Raw genomic sequence first — 25,928 nt, 5'->3', positions numbered from 1 at the left:
GATTTAGAACGTTACCACAAATTGCAAAAAATTAAATATATTTATTAATTTCTAGTACTTATTTACGGACTTTTTTTTAACTCAATAAATATATATAAATTATATATTTAACAATTTCATTTTTATTATTTTTTAAAAAATCACCTTGCTTGAAAAGTATAAGAAAGAAACCTCCTCGCATTAAGTTGTAACAAATACAAAAATGAGGTAAATGTATCGTTAAATTACATATATAACTTTCTTTTTGGTGTGTAAAATATGAATCTTTAAACTAGAAATATTATTAAAACCTTTCGGTAGAAATTTTGAACATAATTTTTCTCTTTTGTATGAATACAAATGTGATTTGATAGTAGAACTTTGATTAAAAAACATCTGACGAAAGTTACAAATGTAATTTCCCCTTTGTATGTCTCTTTAAATTGTATTTATGATTAAATGACTTTTGACAAAGGTTACAAATATAATTTTTCTCTTTGGTGTGTAAATTAATATGCACCTTTAAATTAGAATAACAGTTAAAAATCTTTTGACAGAAGTTACATATATAATTTTTCTCCTTAGTATGAATATTTAAATGTATTTTTAAATCAGAACTTTGATAAAAAAAACTCTGACAAGTTACAAATATAATTTTTCTTGGTACTTCCCTTGATGATGCCTTTATCGATAGTAACCTGTAAAATAAAAATACCTAATAATTAAAAGATAATTATGAATTAATATAAAATCTAATTCCGGTACCTTCTGATTAAACGGAGGCCACCTGTTTTCAGAAGTAAGAATGATGTTTTTAAAAAAATCAAACATGTACACACGGTATAGGCCTTTATTTATAACATACAAAATTTTCGAAATTCTACAAACTACATTTTTGCTTGAACAGAGTTCCAAAACTTGACGTCGCCGAGGAGCTCGTTGAATACGTTACCGCCGATCACATGTATTCAACCAGATACGAATCTAAACTGTAATTTCGTAAAATATTTGCAGTATGTTTAAATGTTCATTGAATGAACTTTAAATGTTTAAATGTTCACTTTAAATGTTCATTGAATGAAAAATTATTTATTAAAACTGTTGTGCAATATTTTACATATATATAAATCTTTCCTTCCAACCTTTTAACAAGATATCGTACGAAGTATAAAATCACATGTGTTGGCAACATTAATCAACTGTTTAAAGCCTTACATTTGTCCGTTAGGGTTGTGAGGGAAGGAGCTGTGTGTTATTGTCGTATTATTTATTCCTTGGGTTCTCATTTGTTTATGTGACAAAGTAAGTAAGTAAGTTTTATACTCTTTTAATATAGATTAATGGAATGTAAGTGTGATTTTTTTTGTGTTTATAACACTGTAGTGTGAATCTTATTCTGTGATGTAAAATTCAGTTCGTTGAAAAATCATTTATTTAAGCAACGTGTTATTAAAAGATTTCGTCATATGTGGTCACATTATTATTAGTAGTAGTCACTAAATAGTAATTTTTTTACTGGAAAATGAAATAGTATCTCGTAAAAATAAGAGTTGTAAATAATATTTGAAACATATGAAGTTTGTATGTAAATATTAACACTTGATGCTCCCCACCCAATGTTCATAATTCAAGCTCTCCAAAGTTTATATATATCACAATAAATTTTCATGTCCATAGAGTCTTCCTTCCTTTAAGTAGGTGATAGTCCTTTTATGAATATATCTGCTGCTTGTTTTTTTTAGATAAAATGTAGCTAACTTCTTTCACCAGCTTCCTTACATAATGGTACCTAGTTTTGATTTATTATTGAACATCAGTTATTGTAAGTTTAATGGCATTGATTATATTAAGTTGGCTTTGAATTGACATCAAGTGCACCAACTTCCTTGATGTCAGGGATGTCAAGCCAAACCAACAGTTTTGTTGCTTCTATTGTGGTAACATACTCAGCCATCATAGAGGAATGTGATACACATTTCTGCAATTTACTTTTCCACACAACTGGTTTACCACAGTATGTAAGGAGAGTTCAATAGTCGATCTTTGTGCAACTTTGTCATCAACATAATTGGCATCACTGTTTGCCTCAATTTGTCCACTGGTTGTTTTAGTATGCAGTGCTATCTTCAGGTATAGTTTTCACATTCTGAAAATTATTTTTACCCTATTAAAATGGGCCTTTACTCTGTGCTCTAGATGGAATATTCAAGGCAAAACTTAAGTGTGGTATTGTGCCTGAAGCTAAATTATTTAAGCCTTCAACCATTTCCCTTCATTGTTCACTAACCTCTGGAGATTAGTGGATAGTTTCCAGGTTTCCAAGCAGGTTCAAGTGGTAAAAATAAAGGTTTACAATACTAAACCCAAATTTTTGTAGAATTATTTTTGCATATACTGACTGGTCCATATCTATAAATTTTTCCGTTACAGTAATCTTTATTCCAAGATAATCTTCCACCTCATGTCATTTTAATTCAAATCAAGAATTTAACTTTATAATTAGTCTCATGATCTTTGAAAAAGAACCAATAAAAATTATCCAACATGAAAATCACCATAATATCTTTAAAATGATACATGCAAGGATATGTCTTGCTTTCTTCTAGAGCACATTGCTAAAAGAAGTTGTTAGGCACTTATGCCAACACTTTGAAGCTTGTTTAAGGCCATACAAACTTTTTCATAGTTTGCACACTTTTTGTGTTCCATCTCATATCCTTTACATCTTCGCATGATCACACATTCTTGTGTAGTTGTCAATTGAGGAAAGAAGTCCACATCAAACAGTATTATGTTCCATTCTTTTTGCAATGAGTAAGCTAAAAATGCCCTGACTGTCTTTTAATTGGGAGGTAAGACTGAAAGTGTTAAAATGCCTAGATGTTGAAATATCCTTATACTAATATAGAAACTTGTATCCTTATAGTACAGTTCTTAGCAACTAGTCTTGCTTTATACAAAATGATGACATTCGAATTGGTCATGACAAAATACATCCACTGGTTATCCACCACTCCACAATCTGGAGGCTTCTCAAGCTGCCATGTTTGAATGATTCTGATGAGAATTTATTTCTTCATCTATTGCTTTCTTCCATTCAGAAGCTCTGTCACTCTGCAGAGCCTCTGATAATTTAAATTTGTTAGATGGAGACAAAAAAAATACTCCTCTTGATAGCTGGGTTTCTTTATTATTCCCCGCTTAATTAAATGATATCTGCCCTCATTTTATCTGTTAACTTACGTATGAGGAATCAAATTTTCATCTGTTGATTCTTCTTCAGGAATCGACTTGTGTTCTAGATCCTTGAGTTTTTCAGTAAGGTGTTTACTCGGTACATAACAAAAATAATGAGTTTTAGATTCTTGTTATGTTTCTGGTCTGAAATTAACATTCCTGCAGACAACTTTTTATGTATCTGGAAAATAAACTCTATAATCGCAAGCTCTATTGTGGTTATATATAAAAGTATCATAAAGAGCTTGTACATAAAAGTATCTTTTGCAGTCATAGAGTATCTATCTGTATATACTTTCATGATTTTGCATCAAATTTTCCTCTTTTCTGGTTCAGAATCCAAGCAAAACATCAGTTCCAAAAATTCTCAGATGATTTATATTCACTTCCCTTTTCAGAAACAACTCAACAGAAGCCCCTCTCTTCACTTTTGTAGGTGCTGTTCTATTTAATGTATTTGTATCAGAAAGGACTGCTTCGTGCTTCATCCCTTAGTGATTTTGGTACGTGGAGTGTAAATTGCAACCAGGATCTTGACATCTCACAAATGATCCTGTTTTCTCCCTCAGCTACTCCAGATTGTTGTGGAATATAAGATGCTGTCATAGAATGCTTAAAATTAATTAACTAATTTTCACTGACAGTGAAAATAGAATTACTTGTCAATGATATTTTTCGGTTTTCACTGCAGTAATATTGTGTGCTAGTGTAATTATTATTTTTAAATGTCGGGAAGTAAATAGATTTTTAAGTATCTTTTTATTATTGTCTACTATTTTATTTATTTATTTAATACATCCAAAATACTATTATTTATAAATATTAATAAGCATTAATAATGAACAGATAGTTGAGCAACATCCAGAAATTTATGATTTAGGAAATGATAAATACATGGATGTAAGTTCCAAAGAAAAATTTTGAATGAGGAAAATTATGAATTTTGTAGCTGATGAATTTTGATCCCACTTAATGAAAATCTGATACACTTTTTAACATACTGTTTTAACAATCACGAGTGAATTTCAACTGGTTTTATCCCTTCAAAAAATAAAAATTTATCACAGTATGCTATTCTTCCACAGTACAAGTATCAATTGGAGCTGACATTTTGAGATGAACAAAATAAGTTATAGTAATAGAAAGCTTTTCAAACAGCTGATATCTTTATGTCAGGGGTGCAAACTCAAATGTCAGCTAATTAAGTTTATTCTGTTAAATAATTTTTCCACCGTTCTCATTTGTCTCTTTAATTGAACATTTCTTGTAACATTCGATACACAAATTATAAAAGGAGTAAAATTTTCATGTAGCATGAAAATACTACATGGTGTAGTAGTAGCATCTTTGTCTTTCATCGAGAGGTCCTGGGTTGAATCTGGTCAAGCATGGCATTTTTCTTACGCTACAAATTTCTTTTTTGCTATTCCTATGTACAAGTTTCTGTGGTGAATTAATTCGCAAGTCAAAAAAAAAAAAAAATGTAAGCTAAACATGTTAAATATAATGAGGCAATTCCGTCTGAAATCTGTAGAACGTTGGCTGGAATTTTCTGTTAATGCCAACAGTTAGTATAAGTGGTTAATATTTTCAATTTTATATAGAACATGTTATTTCAAGTTTTACACTATTGGGATCTAGGAAAGCTATGAGAACTTTAAAATGGAAATAATTCAAATATTTCATAATAAAAGATCTTTCATGTTAAATCATACACAGAATAAATTTACACCAAATATATTTTTAATTTCATTTTTCATCTTCAAAAACTTGGGTAAAATCAAATTACAAGTAAATATGTTTCAAAAGTTACCAAAAAAATATTAAAGCAGTGTTACGATAATATTTTTTAAGGAATTGTTGATGGATGTCAATAAAGTTGTTGAAATATTGAAAAGGAATGCAAATGAAATCAGAAGGATAATGACAAATTTTTAATTATTTATTTTATAATACAAAAAGTAAAGAAATGTTGATAATTTTTTTAAATTATTTTGATTTTAAAAATATTTATGATATTACCAATAATTTACCATCAATGATGTCATTTACCAAAATGACGTCCTTTTAAGACGCGTTTCAATTTCGGAAAAAGGAAAAACTCACAAGGACTCAAATCAGGTGAATAGGGGGGGTTGAGGAACTGTAGGAATGCATTTTGAGGTAAAAAATTCTGGGATAGAAATGGCCGTGTAACACGGGGCATTGCCATGATGAAGCATCCACTTGTCTGCAATGTCTGGTCTCACGCGAATCACTCTTTTCCTGAGCCTTTCAAGGACACCTTTGTAAAACACTTGGTTGACAGTTTGTCCTGGAGGAACAAATTCTATATGCACGATACCCCTACTGTCAAAAAAGCAAATCAGCATGGTTTTGATCTTTGATTTGCTCATTCTACATTTTTTCGGTCAAGGAGATGACGGAGTGTGCCACTCTTCACTTTGCCACTTTGTTTCAGGATCGTACTCAAATATCTAGGATTCATCACCTTGATCACATGATGAAGAATTCTTGGTCATTGTAAATCCTCTCAAGAACAACGCACACGTTTTTTTGATCCCTTCTGTTCTGTTGTGAGGTTTTTCGGCACCAATTTCGCACAAACCTTTCGCATGTCCAAATCGTCTGTAAACATTTTATGTACAGTGAAAGCGTTTAAGTTTAACTGTTCACTCATCATCCTTATTGTTAAACGACGGTCTGATCTCACAAGTACCCTCACACGCTCAATGTTTACGTCAGATTTTGAAATTGAAGGTCTCCCTGAGCGAGGTTGATCTTCAACGTGTTCTTGGCCTTCCAAAAAATGATTTGTGCCAGTGGAAAACTTGTGCTTTTAATAAGCAATGTTCCCCGTAGTTTCAACTTTTCAAAGGTCACATTCACGGATTCCCCAAGTTTAACACAAAACTTGATTGCACAAAGTTTTTCTAAATTCCGATGCTCCATTTTCGTAACGCACAACAAAAACGCAACTTCACTGATGTCGCTGTCAAAAATAATGTGTTGGCTGAATGAAGTAGAAACTCGTACTGAGCATGTGGAAGGGATGAACAGACTGGTAGACACAGCGTTGCCAGATCGATGTATTTTAATGATGAAAATGTAATAATTTACTTATTAATAAAGGAGCTAATTTTAATAAAGTAAGTGATGGTTACAATCAGTTTTGGTTTGGTATAGAAGTTGTAAAGAAAAGTGATGATAAATGTATTGCTGAACTTATTAGTACTAGAAACGAGCATAAAATAAGAGATGTATTTGGTCAAACATTTTTAATGTATACAATAGAAATTATGTGGTGTTAATGTAAACATACATAATGAAAATATTAATATACAGTCAAAAATAATAGTAACTTATTTAGGCCAATTAAGATTTATAGGATTAATTTATTTACAATAAAAAAAATTTAAAGATTTTTTACAGAGACAATATTACTATGTTGATTCTGATATTGCAATGTTACTAATGAATTTTCTAATAATACCAATTACAAAAAATGACGTCTGCATTCTGTTCCCCATGTTTATAAATATGAGCACGAAATAATTTTCAGTAGTGGCATCTGAATTGTGATATATTTTGTAGTAATTTATAATATTTCATGCATTTAACTTAACATTAATTCATTTATTTGTATTTAAATAATTTATATGAACTTTAAATACATATGTAGTTTACCTTATACTAATGCCTTATATGATTAATCTTATACTAACATGATCTATATTATGTTTCAATGAGATTAAAGATTATTAATTTATTTACTTTTAATATTATTTCTTAAATGAAAAACATCTTGTGATTAATTTCTTCCCATCAATAGAAATGTTTTTAGTTACTTTTGTCATGGTATTATTACTTGAATTAGTTTTTAGAACTTGCCTGTAATGCCACTATAATTTTGTATAAAATTATAACACAAATTGTCAAAACTACATTGTCCATATTTTCGGATTGAAATCAGTGGTTATATATTGTTAATTTTTTAACAGTTGCAGTCTCATCAAATATATTAGTGACCATCCTTAATATAACACTGCATATATATATATATATATATATATATGTGTGCGAATAGTTGACTAAATTATCATGGGTATTGTGAGGATTTTGTGTTTGAATAAAAAATCATTGTAAAAGCCCAATATATGGGGCTTTTGTTAATTACACCAATAATTGAGTTACCATTCAGTTATTTTGGTCATGCCTCAATTTGAATTGACTGTAAATATATAATAATTTTTCTTTTTAAATTATGACTCATACATGATGGTACTTACTTGTATACTATTGAGGAAAATTACATATATAAAATGTTAGATTATGCAGGGGATCGAACCGAGAACAGGTGATCCAAAAGCCAGAATTATAAAAATTTGAATTCAGTGTTTTGAAATTGAGATGGACCACTGAATTTGGAAAAGAAGCATTTGGAAAAATATAGTTAAAAGAAGAGACAGACTTATAGGCCACATACTAAGGCATCCTGGAATAGTCGCTTTAATGTTGGAGGGACAGGTAGAGGGGAAAAATTTTGTAGGCAGGCCACGTTTGGAATATGTAAAACAAATTGTTAGGGATGTAGGATGTAGAGGGTATACTGAAATGAAACGACTAGCACTAGATAGGGAATCTTGGAGAGCTGCATCAAACCAGTCAAATGACTGAAGACAAAAAAAAAGTTTTGAAATTAGTACTAATTATATGTTATTTAAAATAAGTAATATGGTGATCTTATATAAACTTTATTTTCACATATTTATATATTTTTTAAAATGAATTTGTGTGTTTTGAACCAGTATTGCATGGTTAGAAACACACATATGATAACTATATGCTGAGTAAGAAGCGATAAAAGGAAGTAACTATTTATCAAGACAATAACTTAGTAATGTTTATATAAACATCCAAATATGATTTTACGATTAGTGTAAGTTAGTTGTTTTTAGTTATTTCTAATATCTGTTAATAAAAATAAATTACTGAAATGATACATATTAAAAAAATAACCATTTTGGTATGTAAATAGAAAAAGCTGACCACAAAGTTGTTATACTTTCCTGGCATTGGTTACACTGATAGAGAAACATTAAAAATTTTTTTTTTGCCTAAGTGTGAATACCATTTTTTGAATTGCTTTTTTGCGTACATTACAAATCTGTAACAATTTTCTTATCACCCTTAGTTTTACATAAATCTTAAAAAAAGAAAATATATAATTGAAATCTTTAAAATTTATAATTTTACACGGCCATCCTTGTGTTAGAATGGTTTCTCTGGTGCTTTTCCTTTATAAATAGCCTCAGGCACATCCTGAATTAATGTCCACAGTAAGCGGCTAGCATGTTAGTATTTCATTTGGTGGAAAGTTTCACTGTGTTTGTCACTTATGTCTCCGAGGTTGTCCGGGAAAAAATCCAGATGTGAGTGGAGGAAATGTATTTTCAAAGACATATTACATCCCATAGCTCTGTATGAAGTAAGAAGTTGATTAACAATATCGTGGTAATTGTTGGATTTTTGTTTGCTGAGAAAACTTTTGCAAACGTCTTTTAATGAAGCCCAAGCTGCATTGTCTACATCATTTAACATAGAGTTAAATACATCATCTTTGACCAACTCTCTTATTTGAGTACTAACAAATATTTTTCTGTAATTTTTCCTTCACTTACATTCAGAAACCTATCTGATGAACAAAAATCTGGGACTGTCTTTCTTCATTGCTTTTACAATATTTTTCATTAGTTCTAGCCTGATATGGAGAGGAGGTAAAAGTATTTTTTGGGTTCAACTAAGGACTCATGAATAATATTTTTCCCATTTGGAGTTAAGTTGTCTCGTTTCTTCTACTCTTTGATAACATAAATTTATCTGTAGCTCGGCTGTCCCATTCGCAAAGAAAACATATGTACTTAGTATAGCCTAACTGCATGCCTAACAAAATAGCTATAACTTTCAAATCATCACATATGATCCAGCTATGTTTTTTATAATTTATTTTTTCAAGGACGTCTTTCATCACATTGTATGTCTCTTTCAAATTAAAACCATAATCGATTGGTATCGAAGGATATTTGTTGCCGTTGTGTAGTAGAACCGTGTAGTGTTTAAACTGTACTTGGACGAATCTATGAAAAGGTGCCAGTCCTCAGGTATATGAACTTGTCCTAAGTGCAACATTAGCTCATTAGTATTTGTCCAATAAACCAAATTATTTTCATCAATAAAGTACTGAGAAAGTTCTTTTTGTCGCCTTCGAAAGCCTGAAATTTTTGTATTAAATTCCAACCTTGCAGTCTTGATCCTAACAGTTAAGTTTGATTTCTTGGTAAATTTAAATCCCTAACCAAGTTATTTAATTCACCTTGTGAGATATGACATGGCTTAATGGAAGATAATTCAAAAGTCAAAATCATTGTTGTCTTTTTTCAGTACTGCCTGATTCTTCATCGCTGCTTTCGAAACATACATTCACAGGTGGCTCAGGAACTGGAATAATTTCACTGTGAGGTACAGCCTAATTGCAGATTGCAGTGAAGGATATTTTACAGTATATTCAGATTTTTTAGAAATGCCAGTCACTTGTTAAACAAAAGTAACAATCGGTTACGTGATCCTTCGGCTCACGCCAAACCATCGGTACACCAAATGGCAAAGTCTTTCATGTACCTTTCAGCCATCCTCTTAAATATACAGAGCAATTAGTGCATACAAATGAGGAGCCCACGTATTATCTTGATCACCAATTTTACACCGAAAGTACAAATGATATGCTTTTTTAATGAAAGGTGTAATGTTTTTTCTATTTGATTTTACGGTAAACTCATCACATTGAAAACTTATTCATACATTAAAAATGAAAAAAGACCTTTAATTAAAATTTAAAAATTTTTCAAAAATGGTGGGTGATAAAAAAGATTCTGAGTTCATATTTGTTTTCAGCGTCAAAAAGCAGATTAAAATCATGTATTGTATGTTAGGAAACAAAAATTATGTTTCTCAGTGTTATTATTTCAGATGAAGTGTAAAAATAAATTATTAAAAAAAAAAATTGAATCGCCATCAAAATGTTAAAGAAAGCAAAAAATAATTTCTTCCAAATACTTAATTATTTTTGTGAATAATATTGGCACCTGCTTCTACAAAATTAATTTGTAGATATAATATAAAGTTGTTCTACACACGTAAACTTCATAAAAACCAATGCTGATATTATATCAGTGGAATTCATATTTATGTACTTAGATTGCATTTCAGTTTGCGAATATTACGTCTTTTTGTATACTGGTACATCATCTGTAAGTCCACTAGAGTACTACATAAGTATGATGTTGTATTTTGGTGCCGATTCAAAAAAGTTCCAAGGAATAAATATTTGGATGAAATTGTTTCTTCCTTTTAGTGCATTTTGATATCAGATCCATTTTTTTTTTAATTAATTTATTTTCTGTCTGATTAATAATGATAAGTTATTCAGTTAGAGTTAATGTTTTACATTTTGGTGATATAATGTCTTCACTCAAAGGCCATTGGTGTTTTGTTCAACCCCCTTGGTGTGAAGCAGAAATAAATTTGTGACGTCAGTTTTCATTTTGAGAGCTATCAATAAACCTGAGACAAAGAAATGACATGGAGTTCATTGATTTATTAAATAACTTATGTTTCGGTGTATATATTAAAACAAATGGTTAGAATATATGTTAAAACAAAGCAATATAGATCCCGAAGACATATTCGCCTGGATTGAGATAATAAAAACAAACATTACAAGAAAATAAATGGATTAGTACTACATGGAAAGACAAACGCGGTAAAATCACTATAGACAATTTAATTATAGACAATTTAATGGGACCTACTCTACCGGAAGAAATCCCAAGAGAAAGGGACAACAGCAGATTCCACTTAGACCAATTACTCAACGCAACAGAACCACTATTCGAGGAACCGATAATAGTACCTGTGTACGTGGGAACATGGAAACTACTACTAGAAGGAAAAACAATAAAAACAGACATAAAACATAGGGATAAAGAAGGAATAAAAAGATCACCAATATACATAATAACTGCAACACCCATAACCATCAACATAGACAAAAACGAAGAAATACAAGTAAATCAAAGAATAGAATTATTCCAGTTTACAAAATCGATATACCACAGATCGGAAGACTATATATTAAACAGAATTTTGAAACAACAAGAATAAACAAACCTCCAAGATTAATAAGCCCAATACACTTCGCATTGTTATGTATATTGAAAGATGAAGAGATTCTTCAGAAAATAATCGACCAATGAAGAACACACAGCTGCGTTCTCCCTGTCTGTCATTGTATGCGTTATTATTGTTTTGTATACAAATCTCCATGGAGGAGCTGTATTAACCATTTCTTTGCAAATGTGTCATATCTCTCTTTGATTTTGTTATCGCAATTATTACTTCCTCCTCCATTGTCATTTCTTATGATTGTATTTCTGCGTTCTTGTGTCCATGTCATTGGTCTTTTAATATACTTGACCATATCGTCTTTCTTATAATCTGACAACGTATTCACAAGCTCCAAATAAATAACTTTCCATTCCTTTCCACCAGGAGTTGGAAAACAGAAACCAGATTTGGCACAAAAGTGTGTGTGTGTGTTTTCATTATTTCTTTTATGTCTTGTTTCTGTTGGTTCATTAGTATTCACTACTATAGAATTTCATACTATACAGCTTCCAGACTATAGTAATGGCATCTACTGCTGGAAAACGTACCTAAAAGTGATCCTGGTAGTTAAAAAAAAACCCTAATATATTCTTTTTTTTGCCATGTATCTGATGTTCAAGGAATGCTTCTTTGGGTTGCTTTTTCACTACTTGTTTTTATTTCCCTCCGTTAAGAAAGCGAGAGAAAATTATTTTATTCCTCATCTTCTTTCATTCACCTTGCATTTGACTTATTTAGAGTGGATGATCCATTTCCAAAATAAGTGATGTATAAAGTCTGTCCATTCACAGTTACATTAGATTATATAAGATTAGGTTTTCTGTTTGTTGTGTTTAAAAGGCTATATCAATTTGACAAAAAAAGTGCATTAATTTATGTAGCTTTTGGACTCATTACTTCACTGTTAATTCATTTAGAGAAAAAAAATACCTCATTTATTCCAAATGCATCTTTAATAGATTTATGAAGTGGTCAGAGAAATTTTTTTGAACTCTGCTCAGGTTTAGAGAATCTGTCATAGACACATAAAAGTTATGCAACACCCTTGACGAAGATTATTACTTAAATGCAATTTCATTTAAGTAAATATGCATGTATAAAAATTATTCGTAGAGTTATATTTTCTTATAAAGAGTCTATAATAGCAGATATCTCCCTATCCCCTTGATCAATTGTAACCAAAATTAAATTAACCATATTAAGAAATCATTGTATAAAATTTCATAAAAATCTGTCATTACAATCTGAAGATATCCAAACAAAATTATTACTAAATTAGTCTTAATTTCTTTAATAATTTTCTTTCCTCACTAATTGTATAATAAATAGAGCAAAAATTTTGTAGTTGTTGAGTATATTCTCACAGAAATTCATTAAATATGTTTTATTCGTTCTCAAGATATTAGTTTTTATTAAAAAAAAATGTAATGGAATAAAAATAAAGAAAATGGAGAGATCTGTTTGTGTTTTATCTCCCTTTACATCTGGAACCCTTCTGGATAAGTATAACAGTTTAACCAACTGGATTGGTCTAGTCGTGAAAGTGTCTTTCCAAATTAGCTGGTTTGGAAGTCGAGAGTTATAACGTTCAAGTCCTAGTAAAGGCACTTACTTTTATATGGATTTGAATACTAGATTTTGGATACCGGTGTTCTTTGGTGGTTGGGTTTCAATTAACCACCCATCTCAAGAATGGTCGAACTGAGACTGTACAAGACTATACTTCACTTATACTCATACATATCATCCTCTGAAGTAATAACTGAACGGAGGCTAAACATTCCCAGAAGCTAAACAGGAGATAAAGTATAATAGTTTAAATATTTTATTAATATATGAATAATAATTATTTTATTTTATAAATTCTTACATGAATATATCTTAACTTTTACCCTAATAGAATATACATAATTTTTTTTTTATAAAAAAAATTTGTAAACGTAGTCTTTAACGCTGGATCTAATACTTGCAATTTTCAGTTTAGAAGATACATTTTAAAATTTCAAAGTTACTAATGTTTCAGTTAGATTTTTTATTTTATGGTTTTAGTCAGGTTACTGGAAGTAGGTACAGGTCCAGTTGTGTGGCACTAAGAGTGGAATTGGCTTCTTAAGTTCACTGTCGTACCTTTAAAGGTACTTTTCTCCATAACCAAAAGAGACATTGAAAAAGAAACTTTTTTTTTTGTAAAAAATATATTTATGTATCTTATATTAATATGATCTATATTACAATCCGATTAGATTTATAGATTATTTTTTGTTTTTTCTTAAACAAAAAGCATCTCTTGATGAATTTCTACTCGGCAAACGTTTTTAGTTACTTTTGTGGGTGAGATGATTGTTTTTATATGTTAGTTTTAGAACTTGTCTGTAACTCCACTGTACTTTTTTTATAAAATTATGTAAAACACAAACTACCAAAATTATATTGTTCATATTTTCTGGTTTTGATTGAAATCTGCAGTTATATATTCTGAATTTTTTGGTCAATATTGCAAAAACATCAACAACTCTTCTGACATCAATTAAATGAGTGCTTGTCATTGTGGTGTAAGTGTTGCCCAGGCTATGAGTTTGAATACTACTTCCTGGATATCGGTGTTCTTTGGTGGTTGGATCTCAATTAATCACACATCACAGAAATGGTCGACCGGGGACTGTAGAAGATTGCGCTCATACATATCATACTCTGAAGTAATACCCGACGGTGATTCCTGGAGGCAAAACAGGAAAAAAAGGATATATCTTGTCAAATATATTTTGAGTGTACCATCTCAGAGCAGTCTGTTTAATATTTCACTGCATATACATTTAGATATGTGCGAATAGTTGGGTAAATTATCATGGAACATTATTTTTCATTTTAAATTATCAACTCATAGATATATTTTATCGAAGAAAATGAGATATATAAAAGGATAGATGAAAAAATGTTACATTATGACCAAATTTTATCAAAATCTGTTTATCCAGTCAAATGTTATTAAGCTTCAGATATGACATACGTGAAACAATTGCTTGTATTGAATGCGGGTGGCATTTTCTGTTAACATTAGCAGTTAGAAGAGAGGGTTAATATTTGACATTTTTTATAGCAGGTGATATTTTAATTTTAACACTAGTGGGACCTCATAAACTTGAAAAGCTATGAAGAACTTTAAACAGCTCCCTCTAGTTTTGAGTTTATTAAACATACCCTATTTTTTCAATATAACTATCAAATTTATTTACGTGTTAAATAGAAATTCCAAACTTTCCAAAAGCGTGAAAGTTAGTATTTATTGAATAAAATGTTATTAAATTATTATATTTTCCTTGTGTTTAAAATTGGCTAAATATTTCTTCCACAAAAAGTATACTCACCTTTTATAATAGAAGATAAATTGTATCTACAAATATGCAATTGGTTTTCTGAATATAAAATCACTTAAAATTATATATATATTTTTTTTCTCTGGATAGGCCTTCAAGTACCACCATGCAAATATCATTTCATGTACGAGGGTAAGTTAATTATTATCCGCAGTGTAGTTATAAATTTGATTGCAATACAAATAGGAAACTTACATGTACATCACTTTTCAACATAGCCCCCTTGCATTTCAACACACTTGGTCCATCGTTGCACAAGCTTCCTGATGCCCTCATAAAAGAAGGTTTTCTTTTGAGATGCGAACCAGGAATGCACCGCTTTTTTCACTGTTTCATCTGAGGTAAATCGATGCCCCCTTAATGCCCCTGTGAGTGGACCAGAAGTGGTAGTCAGAAGTAGCAAGATCAGGACTACACGAAGAATGAGCCAGTACTTCAAAGTAGAGTTTCTGGAGCGTTTCAGCAGTGTGGACGGACATTAATTTGCAACAACACAACACCTTTCAACAGCAGTCCTCAGCGTTTGCTGTGAATTGCAGGCTTCAGCTTGGCAATAAGCATCCCACTGTAACGCGCACTGTTTATTGTTGTGCACCTTTATGTTCTAGTACTGGGCCTTGTGAGTCCCAAAAATCGTAAGCATCAGTTTTCCTGTGGACGGTTGTGTCTTGAACTATTTTGCAGGGCGAATTTGAATGTTTCCATTCTATACTCTGCCTTTTAATCTCGGGCTCGTAATGATGGATCCATGTTTCGTCACTGGTGATAATTCTGTCTAATAAGATGTCCCTTTTTTTACCATACCGATCCAAATGTTTTTGGCAGATGTCCAAGCGCGTTTATTTATTCGACTGTGTGAGTTGTTTTTGGACCCATCTTGCACAGGCTTTATGAAACCCAAGTCTGTTGTAGATGATTTCACAGGCAGAACTGTGACTAATTTGCAGATGATGTGCCACTTCATCAATAGTTACTTGTCTGTCTAAGAAAACCATGTCACGTGCACGCTCAATGTTTTCTTCATTTGTAGCAGTAAATGGTCGCACGGCTCCTTCGTCGTGCATAATGTGCCACCATTTTTGAATTTTTCAAATCCATTCGTATACTCTTCATTGTGGCAACACACTGTTCCCGTGCTGTACCGAAAGTCTTCGATGAATTTCGGTCCCTGATTCACCTTCCGACCACAAAAGACGGATCACTGAACATCGCTCTTCTTTGGTGCAAACATTAAGCGAAGCAGCCATGGTTAATAGCAGGGTAACGATAATGGAACTAACCTAGCAGCATCAAACCTGCACAGACATAACAACAATTAAACCACGCATGCATCATCTATGCAACAAGACAGTACTACCAACATAAACAAAAATATAACTAAATTGCGGATAATATTTGACTTACCCTCGTAGTTCCTTCTCTTTTTCTTCTAGTTCCTCATTCTGTTTTAGCTCTTCTTTCTTCCTCCATTCTCTGCTCAGTTTATTCTTTTCACCCAAAGGAACCTTTAATTCAAAAATTTTCTTTTTGAATTCATTTCAATACAGTCATTTTTGGTAATGTTGAACTTTTTGAGTTTTTCTTTCATTTGTTTAACATAGCCATCTTGATCTGTATAATTACAGAGTTTATTGTTGTGCTTTGACTGTTTCATCTGGTTGATGTTTTCTTACTGTTACTACCAGCTATTTAATTTCATCAGATAGATATGTATTTAAATTTAGTCTGTGGTCTTCTTCTGTTCTTCTTGAACCGTAGATCTTACTTAAAATTCTTCTTTTTGACTTGTGTAGATTCTCTATTCCAGTTATGTTTGTATTCCATTCCATACAAGATGACTATTCTCACGAATGATCTACACTGCCTTAATTTTGCATATATAATAAAGGTTATTTTTATTGTAAATATTTTGTGTTAAAGTTTATTCTAATTTGTAATTTTTGGTCTCATCAGTAATTATTTCCCCAAGATATTTAAAATCATCCGTAACAATAAATTTACTATACTGTTTTTTTTTGTTTGTTGGGGATATTTACTGGCACTTTTCATCATTCATGTCTTTGAAAAGGAGATCTGCAAGTCACTTTTTTTCAGCTACTAAAGTTATATTATTTCATAAATAATTTAATTAATTCATAATAACAAATTTTTTATCAAACATGAAAAATTACAGTAAAAATATTTTTAATTTTATTTTTCAGAATCCAAAATCTCTTGTAAAATCAAATCAGAAGAAAAGATGTTTCAAAATTATCTTAAAGTTGTTATCAGGTCCATCAAGATATAACCTAAAGATGTGTTACAATAATATTGCTGAAGGGGTTGTTTGTGATGATGTTGATAAAGTTGTTGAAATATTGGAAAGGAACACGAATGAAATCAAAAGGATTATGACAAACTTTAAATTATACTATTTATTTTATAAGACAAAAAGTAAAGAAATTTTCATAATTTTATTAGATTATTTTGATGTTAAAAATATTTTTGATATTACCAATAATTTACCATCAATTATTACTGCTGCTATAAGAATTGGTATGGATATCAAAATGATTCACCGATTGATTGACAGAGGTGGAAATATTAAACATACAGATGCAACACATGTTTCACCATTATTACAATCTGTAAAAAGTAAAAGAGATGTTAATTTCGTAAAAGAAATATTAGAAATGGGTGCAGATGTTAATGAAACATGTTATGGTGTTTTAGATTCAATATTACATGTAGCAGTAAGTAATTTTTGTAGTGGTGATGATATCGAAGTTATTAAATTGTTGATATATTCAGGTGCAGATGTCAATGCTGAGAATTTACATAATGAAATACCTTTAATGAAATTACCATTGAATGCAGATGAAAATTTGTGGTTAGAGCTTATAAAGGGAAGACTATATATCTATGAATACAAAGTACAGTATACATTAAGCAATACCTTCTTAACTAACATAGTATCTAAAGCAAGTAGAATTGAGCAGTTTTTAGATATACTTTATTATAATCAATTTGCTGCTGTTACAGTGAATAAAATATGTAATCGTCTTCTATATTTGGCACTGAATAATAATTGTTCTGCTGATTGTATTACAATAATCCTACGTAATGGTGCAGATGTTAATGAAATGAAATTCATTAATAAATTTATACACTTTTACAATGGTGAAAGTGCAAATTGTATAAAACCATTATTAATAGCTTTAAAGCTTAATAGAGATAAGGAAATTATATCAACACTTATTGATAATGGTGCAGATGTTAATGCCATTGATGAACATGGATTAACACCATTATTATATGCGATAAATAAAAATTATAACGTAGAAATAATCAATAAATTGATAAATGCAGAAGCAGATGTCAATAAGTGTGATTTTGATGGAGTTACACCTTTAATGTGTGCAATTAAAAATAACAATAGTGGGAATATTGGTAGATTGATTACTGCAGAAGCCGATATAAATGCAATGGATATATTTGGCAGAACAAGTTTATGTTACGCTGTTACATATTGTAATGATGAAGATGTAATTAATTTACTTATTAAAAAAGGAGATTTTAGTAAAATAAATGACTGTTACGATAAGTTGTGGTTCGGTACAGAAGTTGTAAAGAAAAGTAATGATAAATTTATTGCTGAACTTATTAGTAATAGAAACGAGAATAAAATAACAGATGTATCTGGTCTGACATTTTTAATGTACGCAATAGAATTAAATATGAATAAAAATATTAATGCGACTGATAACAAAGGTTATTCACCTTTAATTTATGCTGTAAAGTACGAGTGTGACATCAGTGTCGTTATTAAACTCATAGAACATGGAGCTGATGTGAATGTAATCGATAATAATGGATTAACAGCTTTAAATCATGCTGTTCATTCTCCAATGTTTAAAGAAATAATAGAAATACTTATTGATAATGGTGTGAACGTAAACACACATAATGAAAATGATAATACACTTTTATTGTATATATTAAAACATGTTAAATATAATAAAAAACATGTGAGTTTTGTGATTCAGAAAGGTGCTGATGTAAATATTTGTGATAATAATGGTTTAACGCCAATAATGTATGCTGTACTATTTGGTGAAAAAAGTATTGCAACAGAAATTGTATCTACATTAATTGAAAATGGGGCCCATATAGATGCTATTGATAAAGACGGTCATACAGCTTTATGCCATGCATTTTTTCAAAGGGACTATGATAATGAGGAAATTCTGGTTTTGCTATTAGATAATGGAGCAAGTGTTCGGAAATATTTGGCAAATCTTGGTGAAAGTGAGACGCCTTTAATTTGTGCTCAGTATTATTTTACAGGTGTTAAAATTGTAATTGAACTTTTATATTGTAAAGAAGATATTAATGAGAATGATGTTGTAGATCATACATCATTTTTATGTAAATTATTTTCTTCTCATGTTGAACTTGCCTTTTTGCTTATCTCTGATCATAGAGATTTAGTAAAGAATGATAAGCGACTGATTTTCAATATTATTACGAATGCTCCAGAGATTTATGTTGAAAAATTATTTTATAGTTATTTAGATAATGATTTGGGTGATGTCCATAGAACAAAATTTATGTACGAGGCAACTAAAAAAAGTATAATTAAATTGATGTCAGCGGTTATAGAAAAACATTGTTATGCTAAATTGGCAGATTCTGAATTGAATACACCACTTCATTTCGGTGTTTCACAAGATGTTATTAATATGTTAATTATATATGCTAATGCTGATGTTACTGCAAGAAATAATTATGGAGAAATAACATGTGACCGTGTATTACAATACAGAAGTGCCCTTTATCGAACTGCAGTAAAACCATTTATTAAACATTTACTTTTAATTCTTCCTGAAGTGTTGGTTAGATACTCTCAAGTAAAATTAGATTATATTGATTTTATTAATGATTGTAATGTTGAATTAAATAAGATGCAATCTATAAATATAGTAGATAATTTATCATTTTTTAAATTTTGTTGTAAATTATCTGAATATGAGATGAATCTAATATCAGAATCTGATAATTTTTGTGTTTATAACGATCAGCGAATTACACAACTATTTCCAATTTATTGTGATATAATTATTATGAAAATAAAGAAATGTTTGATCGATTTAAGTAAAAGGCAATTAATAAATGCTTTAGAGAGATTAATTATAACAAATAGAATCATTAAATCATATGATCCTAATAAATATGAAGCTGAATTGGATAATTGTAGTCTTGAACATTCTGATCAATTATGTGAATGTGTTTTTCTTAATTATGACATTATGTATTGTATTACTAAATATTTGTATGAAAGACATGTTATTAATTTATTGCTTGCTTCATTATAGATTTGATTTGAAATAATTATACTATTATGTTATGAGTACAATTTCGGTAATGCCTGATATTGTAGATTTATTTTTTTGGTTTTGATTTCTGAGAACTGGAAAATAAGATGCTACTATTTTGATATAGCTAAAATTTAGTGAGTCTGATACAATTACTGATTTGTTAACATTACGTTCTGTAACATTATTAAATTGTTTGTTAAATATCTTCTTATTTTCTTTGATCACCTCTTGTATATGACATATTATTTGTAATGGATGTTACAGTTTCAACATATTTGTATTACATTTTAAATTTACAAGTTAGATTTTTGCTAATTGTTTATTGTTAGACATTAAATATTCTGTAGTAAATAAATTAAAAAAAAATTTCTTTAATCATTTTATCTTTCCTGGTTTACATTTTAACTGATTATATTTTATTCATTTTCATAAATTACTGCCAATGGGTTTCCTTCATAATTATGTTATGTTAACTGTAAACAACTACATTTTTGGGAATAATTCCACAAAATTAACAATTATAATTAATATTTGCATGCATTGATCTGTTAAAGAAAAACTGCATGTTCAACAAATATAATTTTCATGAAATTATAATCTACCTTGGATCATTTTCAGTGAAAGTATCAAAGTATTTTCAGTGAAATTTTAACAGTTATTGAAATTGTAGAAAGAAATATCTACTTTAGTAGCCAGTTTGAAAGAATATATCCTTAATAGATAATAAGGTGATTGGATCAAGCACTTATTAGTGGTGCATGTAAGTCGGTTTGATAGTTATAAACTTACCTCGATAAATCAAATGTTGCAAATTAGAATTATTTTACAATGGAAATAATGTTTTAAAAATAGCAGATTTTAATAATGTTTTAGACAAAATAGTACATTGTGATTCAATTTTCCAGTTGCATTTATTTGTCATAATTTCTGTCTTTGAAAAGGAGATCTGCAAGTCTCTTTTTTCAGCTACTAAAGTTATATTATTTTATAAATAATTTAATTAATTCATAACATATTTTTATTACACAAAAATTTACAGTAAAAATATTTTTAATTTTATTTTTCAGAATCAAATATCTCTTGTAAAATCAAATCAGAAGAAAAGATGTTTCAAAATTATCTTAAAGTTGTTCTCAGGTCCATCAAGATATAACGTAAAGATGTGTTACAATAATATTGTTGAAGGGATTGTTTGTGATGATGTCGATAAAGTTTTTGAAATATTGGAAAGGAATACGAATGAAATCAGAAGGATTATGACAAACTTTAAATCATATTATTCATTTTATAAGACAAAAAGTATAGAAATGTTGATTATTTTATTAGATTATTTTGATGTTAAAAATATTTTTGATATTTCCAATAATTTACCATCAATTATTACTGCTGCTATAAGGCTTGGTACGGAAATCAAAATGATACGCCGATTGATTGACAGAGGTGGAAGTATTAACGACAGAGATGTAAGACATGTTTCACCATTATTACAATCAATAAAGAGTAAAAGAAACGTAAATTTTGTAAAAGAAATATTAGAGTTGGGTGCAGATGTTAATGAAACATGCGACTATGATAGAAATTCAATATTACATATAGCAGTAACTAATTTTTGTAGTGGTGATGATATCGAAGTTATTAAATTGTTGATCGATTCCGGTGCAGATATCAATGCTGAGAATTGTTCTTGGGAAACACCTTTAATGAAATTACCATGGAATGCAGATGAAAATTTGTGGTTAGTACTTATAAAGGGTAGACTTGATATTGATGAAAGCAGTATAAAGTATTCATTGGGTGATAGATTTTTAATCAGTGTAATATCTAAAACAAGTAGAATTAAACAATTTTTAGATGTACTTAATTATAATCGATTCACTATAAATACAATGAATGGAATATATAATCGTCTTCTATATTTGGCACTGAATAATAATTGTTGTGCTGATTGTATTACAGAAATCATTCTTAACGGTGCAGATGTTAATGAATTGAAATATGATGAAAATGATTGTGCTAAACCATTGTTAATTGCTTTGCAACTTAATAGAGATAAGGAAATTATATCAGCACTTATTGATAATGGTGCAGATGTTAATGTGATTGATGAACATGGATTAACACCATTATTATATGCAATAAATAACAATTATAAAGTAGAAATAATCAATAAATTGATAAATGTAGGTGCAAATGTTAATAAATGTGATTTTGATGGAGTTACACCTTTAATGTATGCAATTAAAAATAACAGTAAAAATATTATTGGTGGATTGATTAATGGAGGAGCCGATGTAAATGCAGTAGATATATTTGGCAGAACAATTTTACGTCATGCTGTTATTTATTGTAATGATCAAGATGTAATTAATTTACTTATTAAAAAAGGAGCTGATTTTAGTAAAATAAGTGATAGTTATGATCAATTTTGGTTCGGTGTAGAAGTTGTAAAGAAAAACAATGATAAATTTATTGCCGAAATTATTCCAAATGGATACAGTGTTAATTTGAAAGATTTATGTGGTCAGTTTTTAATGTATGCATTAGAAATAGGTATGAATAAAAATATTATTTTTAATATCATATGTAATGGTGCCGATATTAATGTGACTGATAACAAAGGATATTCACCTCTAATTTATGCTATAAAGTATGAGTGTGATATGGATGTCATTATTAAACTCATAGAACATGGAGCTGATGTGAATGTAATCGATAATAATGGATTAACACCTTTAAAGCATGCTGTTCATTCTCGAATGTTTAAAGAAATAATAGAAATACTTATTGATAATGGTGTGAATATAAACCCTCATGATGAAAATGATAATACACTTTTATTGTATATATTGGAACATGTTAAATATAATAAAGAACATGTGAGTTTTGTAATTCAGAAAGGTGCTGATGTAAATATTTGTGATAATAAAGGTTTAACGCTAATAATGTATACCATATTATTTGGTGAAAAAAGTATTAAAACAGAAATTGTATCTAAATTAATTGAAAATGGTGCCCATATAGATACTATTGATAAAGATGGCCATACAGCATTATACTATGCATTTATACAAATATATAATGATGATGAGGAAATTTTGTTTTTATTGTTAGATAATGGAGCAAGCGTTTGTAAACCTTTGGCAAATCTTGATGGTAGTGAAACACCTTTAATTTATGCTCTGAGTAATAGTAATGTTAACATTATAATTGAACTTTTACATTGTAAAGAAGATATTAATGAGAACGATGTACGTCGTCATACTTCATTTTTATATAATTTATTTGATTATCATGTAGAACTTGCTTTTTTGCTTATCTTTGATCATAAGGATTTTTTACAGAAAGATATGTCGCTGATTTACAATTTTTTTAAAAAAGCCCCAGATATTTATGTTGAAAAAATATTATTTTGTAGCGGTTTAGATATAAACCGTTTGGATGATGCCCATCAAACATCATTAATATGTGCTGTAGATGCAAAAAGAAGACTTAAATTGATCAAAGCAATTTTAGAAAACGGTTGCAATGCAAAATTGCCAGATTTTGAGTCAAATACACCTCTTCATTTCGCTGTTTTACCAGACGTTATCAATATGTTAATTATATATGGTAATGCCGATGTTACAGCAAGAAATAAGTATGGAGAAATGGCATGTGAGCCTGTATTGGAAAATAGTATCTTTCATCACAACGCAATATTACCATTAATAAAACATTTACTTTTAATTCTTCCTGAAGAGTTGGATAGATACTCTCGAGTAAAATTAGATTATATTGATTTTATTAATGATTGTAATGTTGAATTAAATAAGATGCGATCTATAAATATTGTAGACAATTTATCATTTTTTAAATTTTGTTGTATATTATCTGAATATGAGATAAATCTAATATCAGAATCTGATAATTTTTGTGTTTATAACAGTGAGCAAATTAAACAACTATTTCCAATTTATTACGATATAATTATTATGAAAATAAAGAAATGTAAGATCGATTTAAGTAAAAGACATTTAATAAATGCTTTAGAGAGGTTAATTGTATCAAATAAAATTATTAAATCGTATGACCCTAACAAATATGAAGCTGAATTTGATAATTGCAGTGTTGAACATTTTGATCAATTATGTGAATGTGTTTTTATTAATTATGACATATTATATTGTATTTCTAAATATTTGTATGATAGGCATGTTGTTAATTTATTGTTTGCTTCATTGTAGTTTGTATTTGAAATAATTATTGTATTATGTTATGAGTACATTTGAGTAATGCATGATGTATGAAATTTTTTTATGCTTTGATTTATGAGTACTAGCCAGTAAGATACTTCAGTCTGATACAATAAAAGTAGTCTGATTATTAATGGTAAGCGTCTGATACACTTCAGTAGTGAGTGTCTGGTAGTTTGTCTGATACAATTAAACCTTGTAAGATCCAAATATTTCATTAATTACTATTTTATTTGGATATAACTCTGGAACATTACTATTTTATTTGGATATAACTCTGGAACCAATGAAAATAACTACCACTTATGATATATCATTGAAAAGCTCTCAATGAGGGCTTATTACTGCAGTTTAGAAAAAATAAATGTTTTTTGATTTTCGGCTTTTTTAACATTTCTGGCCCAGTCGATTGCAATCAAAAGGGGAGGTACACAACTAGATGTTACAACGGTCCTAAATCCGAAATTTCAACATCCTATGGCTAATCGTTTTCTAGTATGCAAGATACATACATATGTACAGAAACCACACTGAAACTAGTCAAAATGAATTCATTATGGTCAAATTGGAATCTGAAAACCTATATTTTTTGAGATCGCAATTCTTCATACAATGAAGTAAAAATGAAACATTCTTTAATAATTATATCTTTCCTGTGTTACTTGCTGATTATATCTTTTTCATTTTCAAATTATTACCACTGGGTTTTTTGCATAAAAATGTTATTTTACTTCTACACAACTGAATTAAAGGGGATATTCTTTCTAATTGTACAAATATAATTAACATTTACAGACTGATTTGTTAAAATATCTCAATTTTCAACTAATGTAATTTTCATGAATTTATAATGTACCTTGGGTCATTTTATTTCATCAAAGTATGTTAAGTGAGATTTTAATAATAATTGAAATTATAGTAAGAAATATTTAGTTTAGTGGCCAATTAAAATAAATATTGTTTAATAGGTAATAATGCAGTTGGATCAAGCAGCATAAATGTTATGTGTATGTAAAATGGTTTGATAGCTGTAAACTTACTTCAAGAGATCAAATGGTGTGAATTAGAATTATTCTCTATTTTGAAATAATGTTTTGTAGATAAAATAGCTTGAGTGATTCAATTTGCTATTTATATTTGTTAATAAAATATGTTTTGTCGTTAATATATAGAATTTATTTTATACTCTGCAACCAAAAAATATTTTTATAACAGCTACAAGTTTCTTAATTGTTTTATAATATATTTTTATTACATTAGGGTGGTCTGATTATAAATGTAGTGGAAATTTATTGCTACTGCATTTACTTGTTGAATTATTAACATTTTTCTGTGTAGACCAACTGTAATTTTGTTTGTTTTTTTTCCTATAATAAAGAAATATATTTATTAATATTATGTATTGTGTTCAATAAGCACCAATTAGATCACAGATCACCATTCAGCGAGTGCTGATCATATCACAGATCAGTTCATTGTTCACCAACAATCATCATCAACAATAAAACCATTATCAAAATGGATTA

General features: G+C 29.3%; 1 protein-coding gene across 1 annotated transcript; it reads left to right on the top strand.

The window, feature by feature from the left end:
• The first annotated feature begins 730 nt into the window (after window positions 1–730).
• LOC142334015 (uncharacterized) lies at window positions 731–25,789 on the top strand. The gene is made up of 3 exons (XM_075381682.1): window positions 731–1,281; window positions 17,015–20,155; window positions 21,238–25,789. Exons 2-3 carry the CDS (start codon window positions 17,108–17,110, stop codon window positions 24,391–24,393), a joined length of 6,204 nt encoding a protein of 2,067 aa, XP_075237797.1. The 5' UTR covers window positions 731–1,281; window positions 17,015–17,107; the 3' UTR covers window positions 24,394–25,789.
• The last annotated feature ends 139 nt before the right edge of the window (window positions 25,790–25,928 follow it).

Source organism: Lycorma delicatula, chromosome 13, assembly GCF_047948215.1.
Source record: "Lycorma delicatula isolate Av1 chromosome 13, ASM4794821v1, whole genome shotgun sequence".
Lineage (NCBI taxonomy): Eukaryota > Metazoa > Arthropoda > Insecta > Hemiptera > Fulgoridae > Lycorma > Lycorma delicatula.
The sequence above is the reverse complement of the archived record's forward strand: the minus strand, read 5'-3'. Positions and strand labels throughout refer to the sequence as shown.

Bases quoted from the DNA above. Each gene is read 5' to 3' on its own strand.
- LOC142334015 (XM_075381682.1), top strand. From the start codon at position 17,108: ATGTGTTACAATAATATTGCTGAAGGGGTTGTTTGTGATGATGTTGAT. The intron at 20,156-21,237 runs GCTTCATTATAG...TTTATTTTTCAG, and splicing joins ATGTTATTAATTTATTGCTT to AATCAAATATCTCTTGTAAA.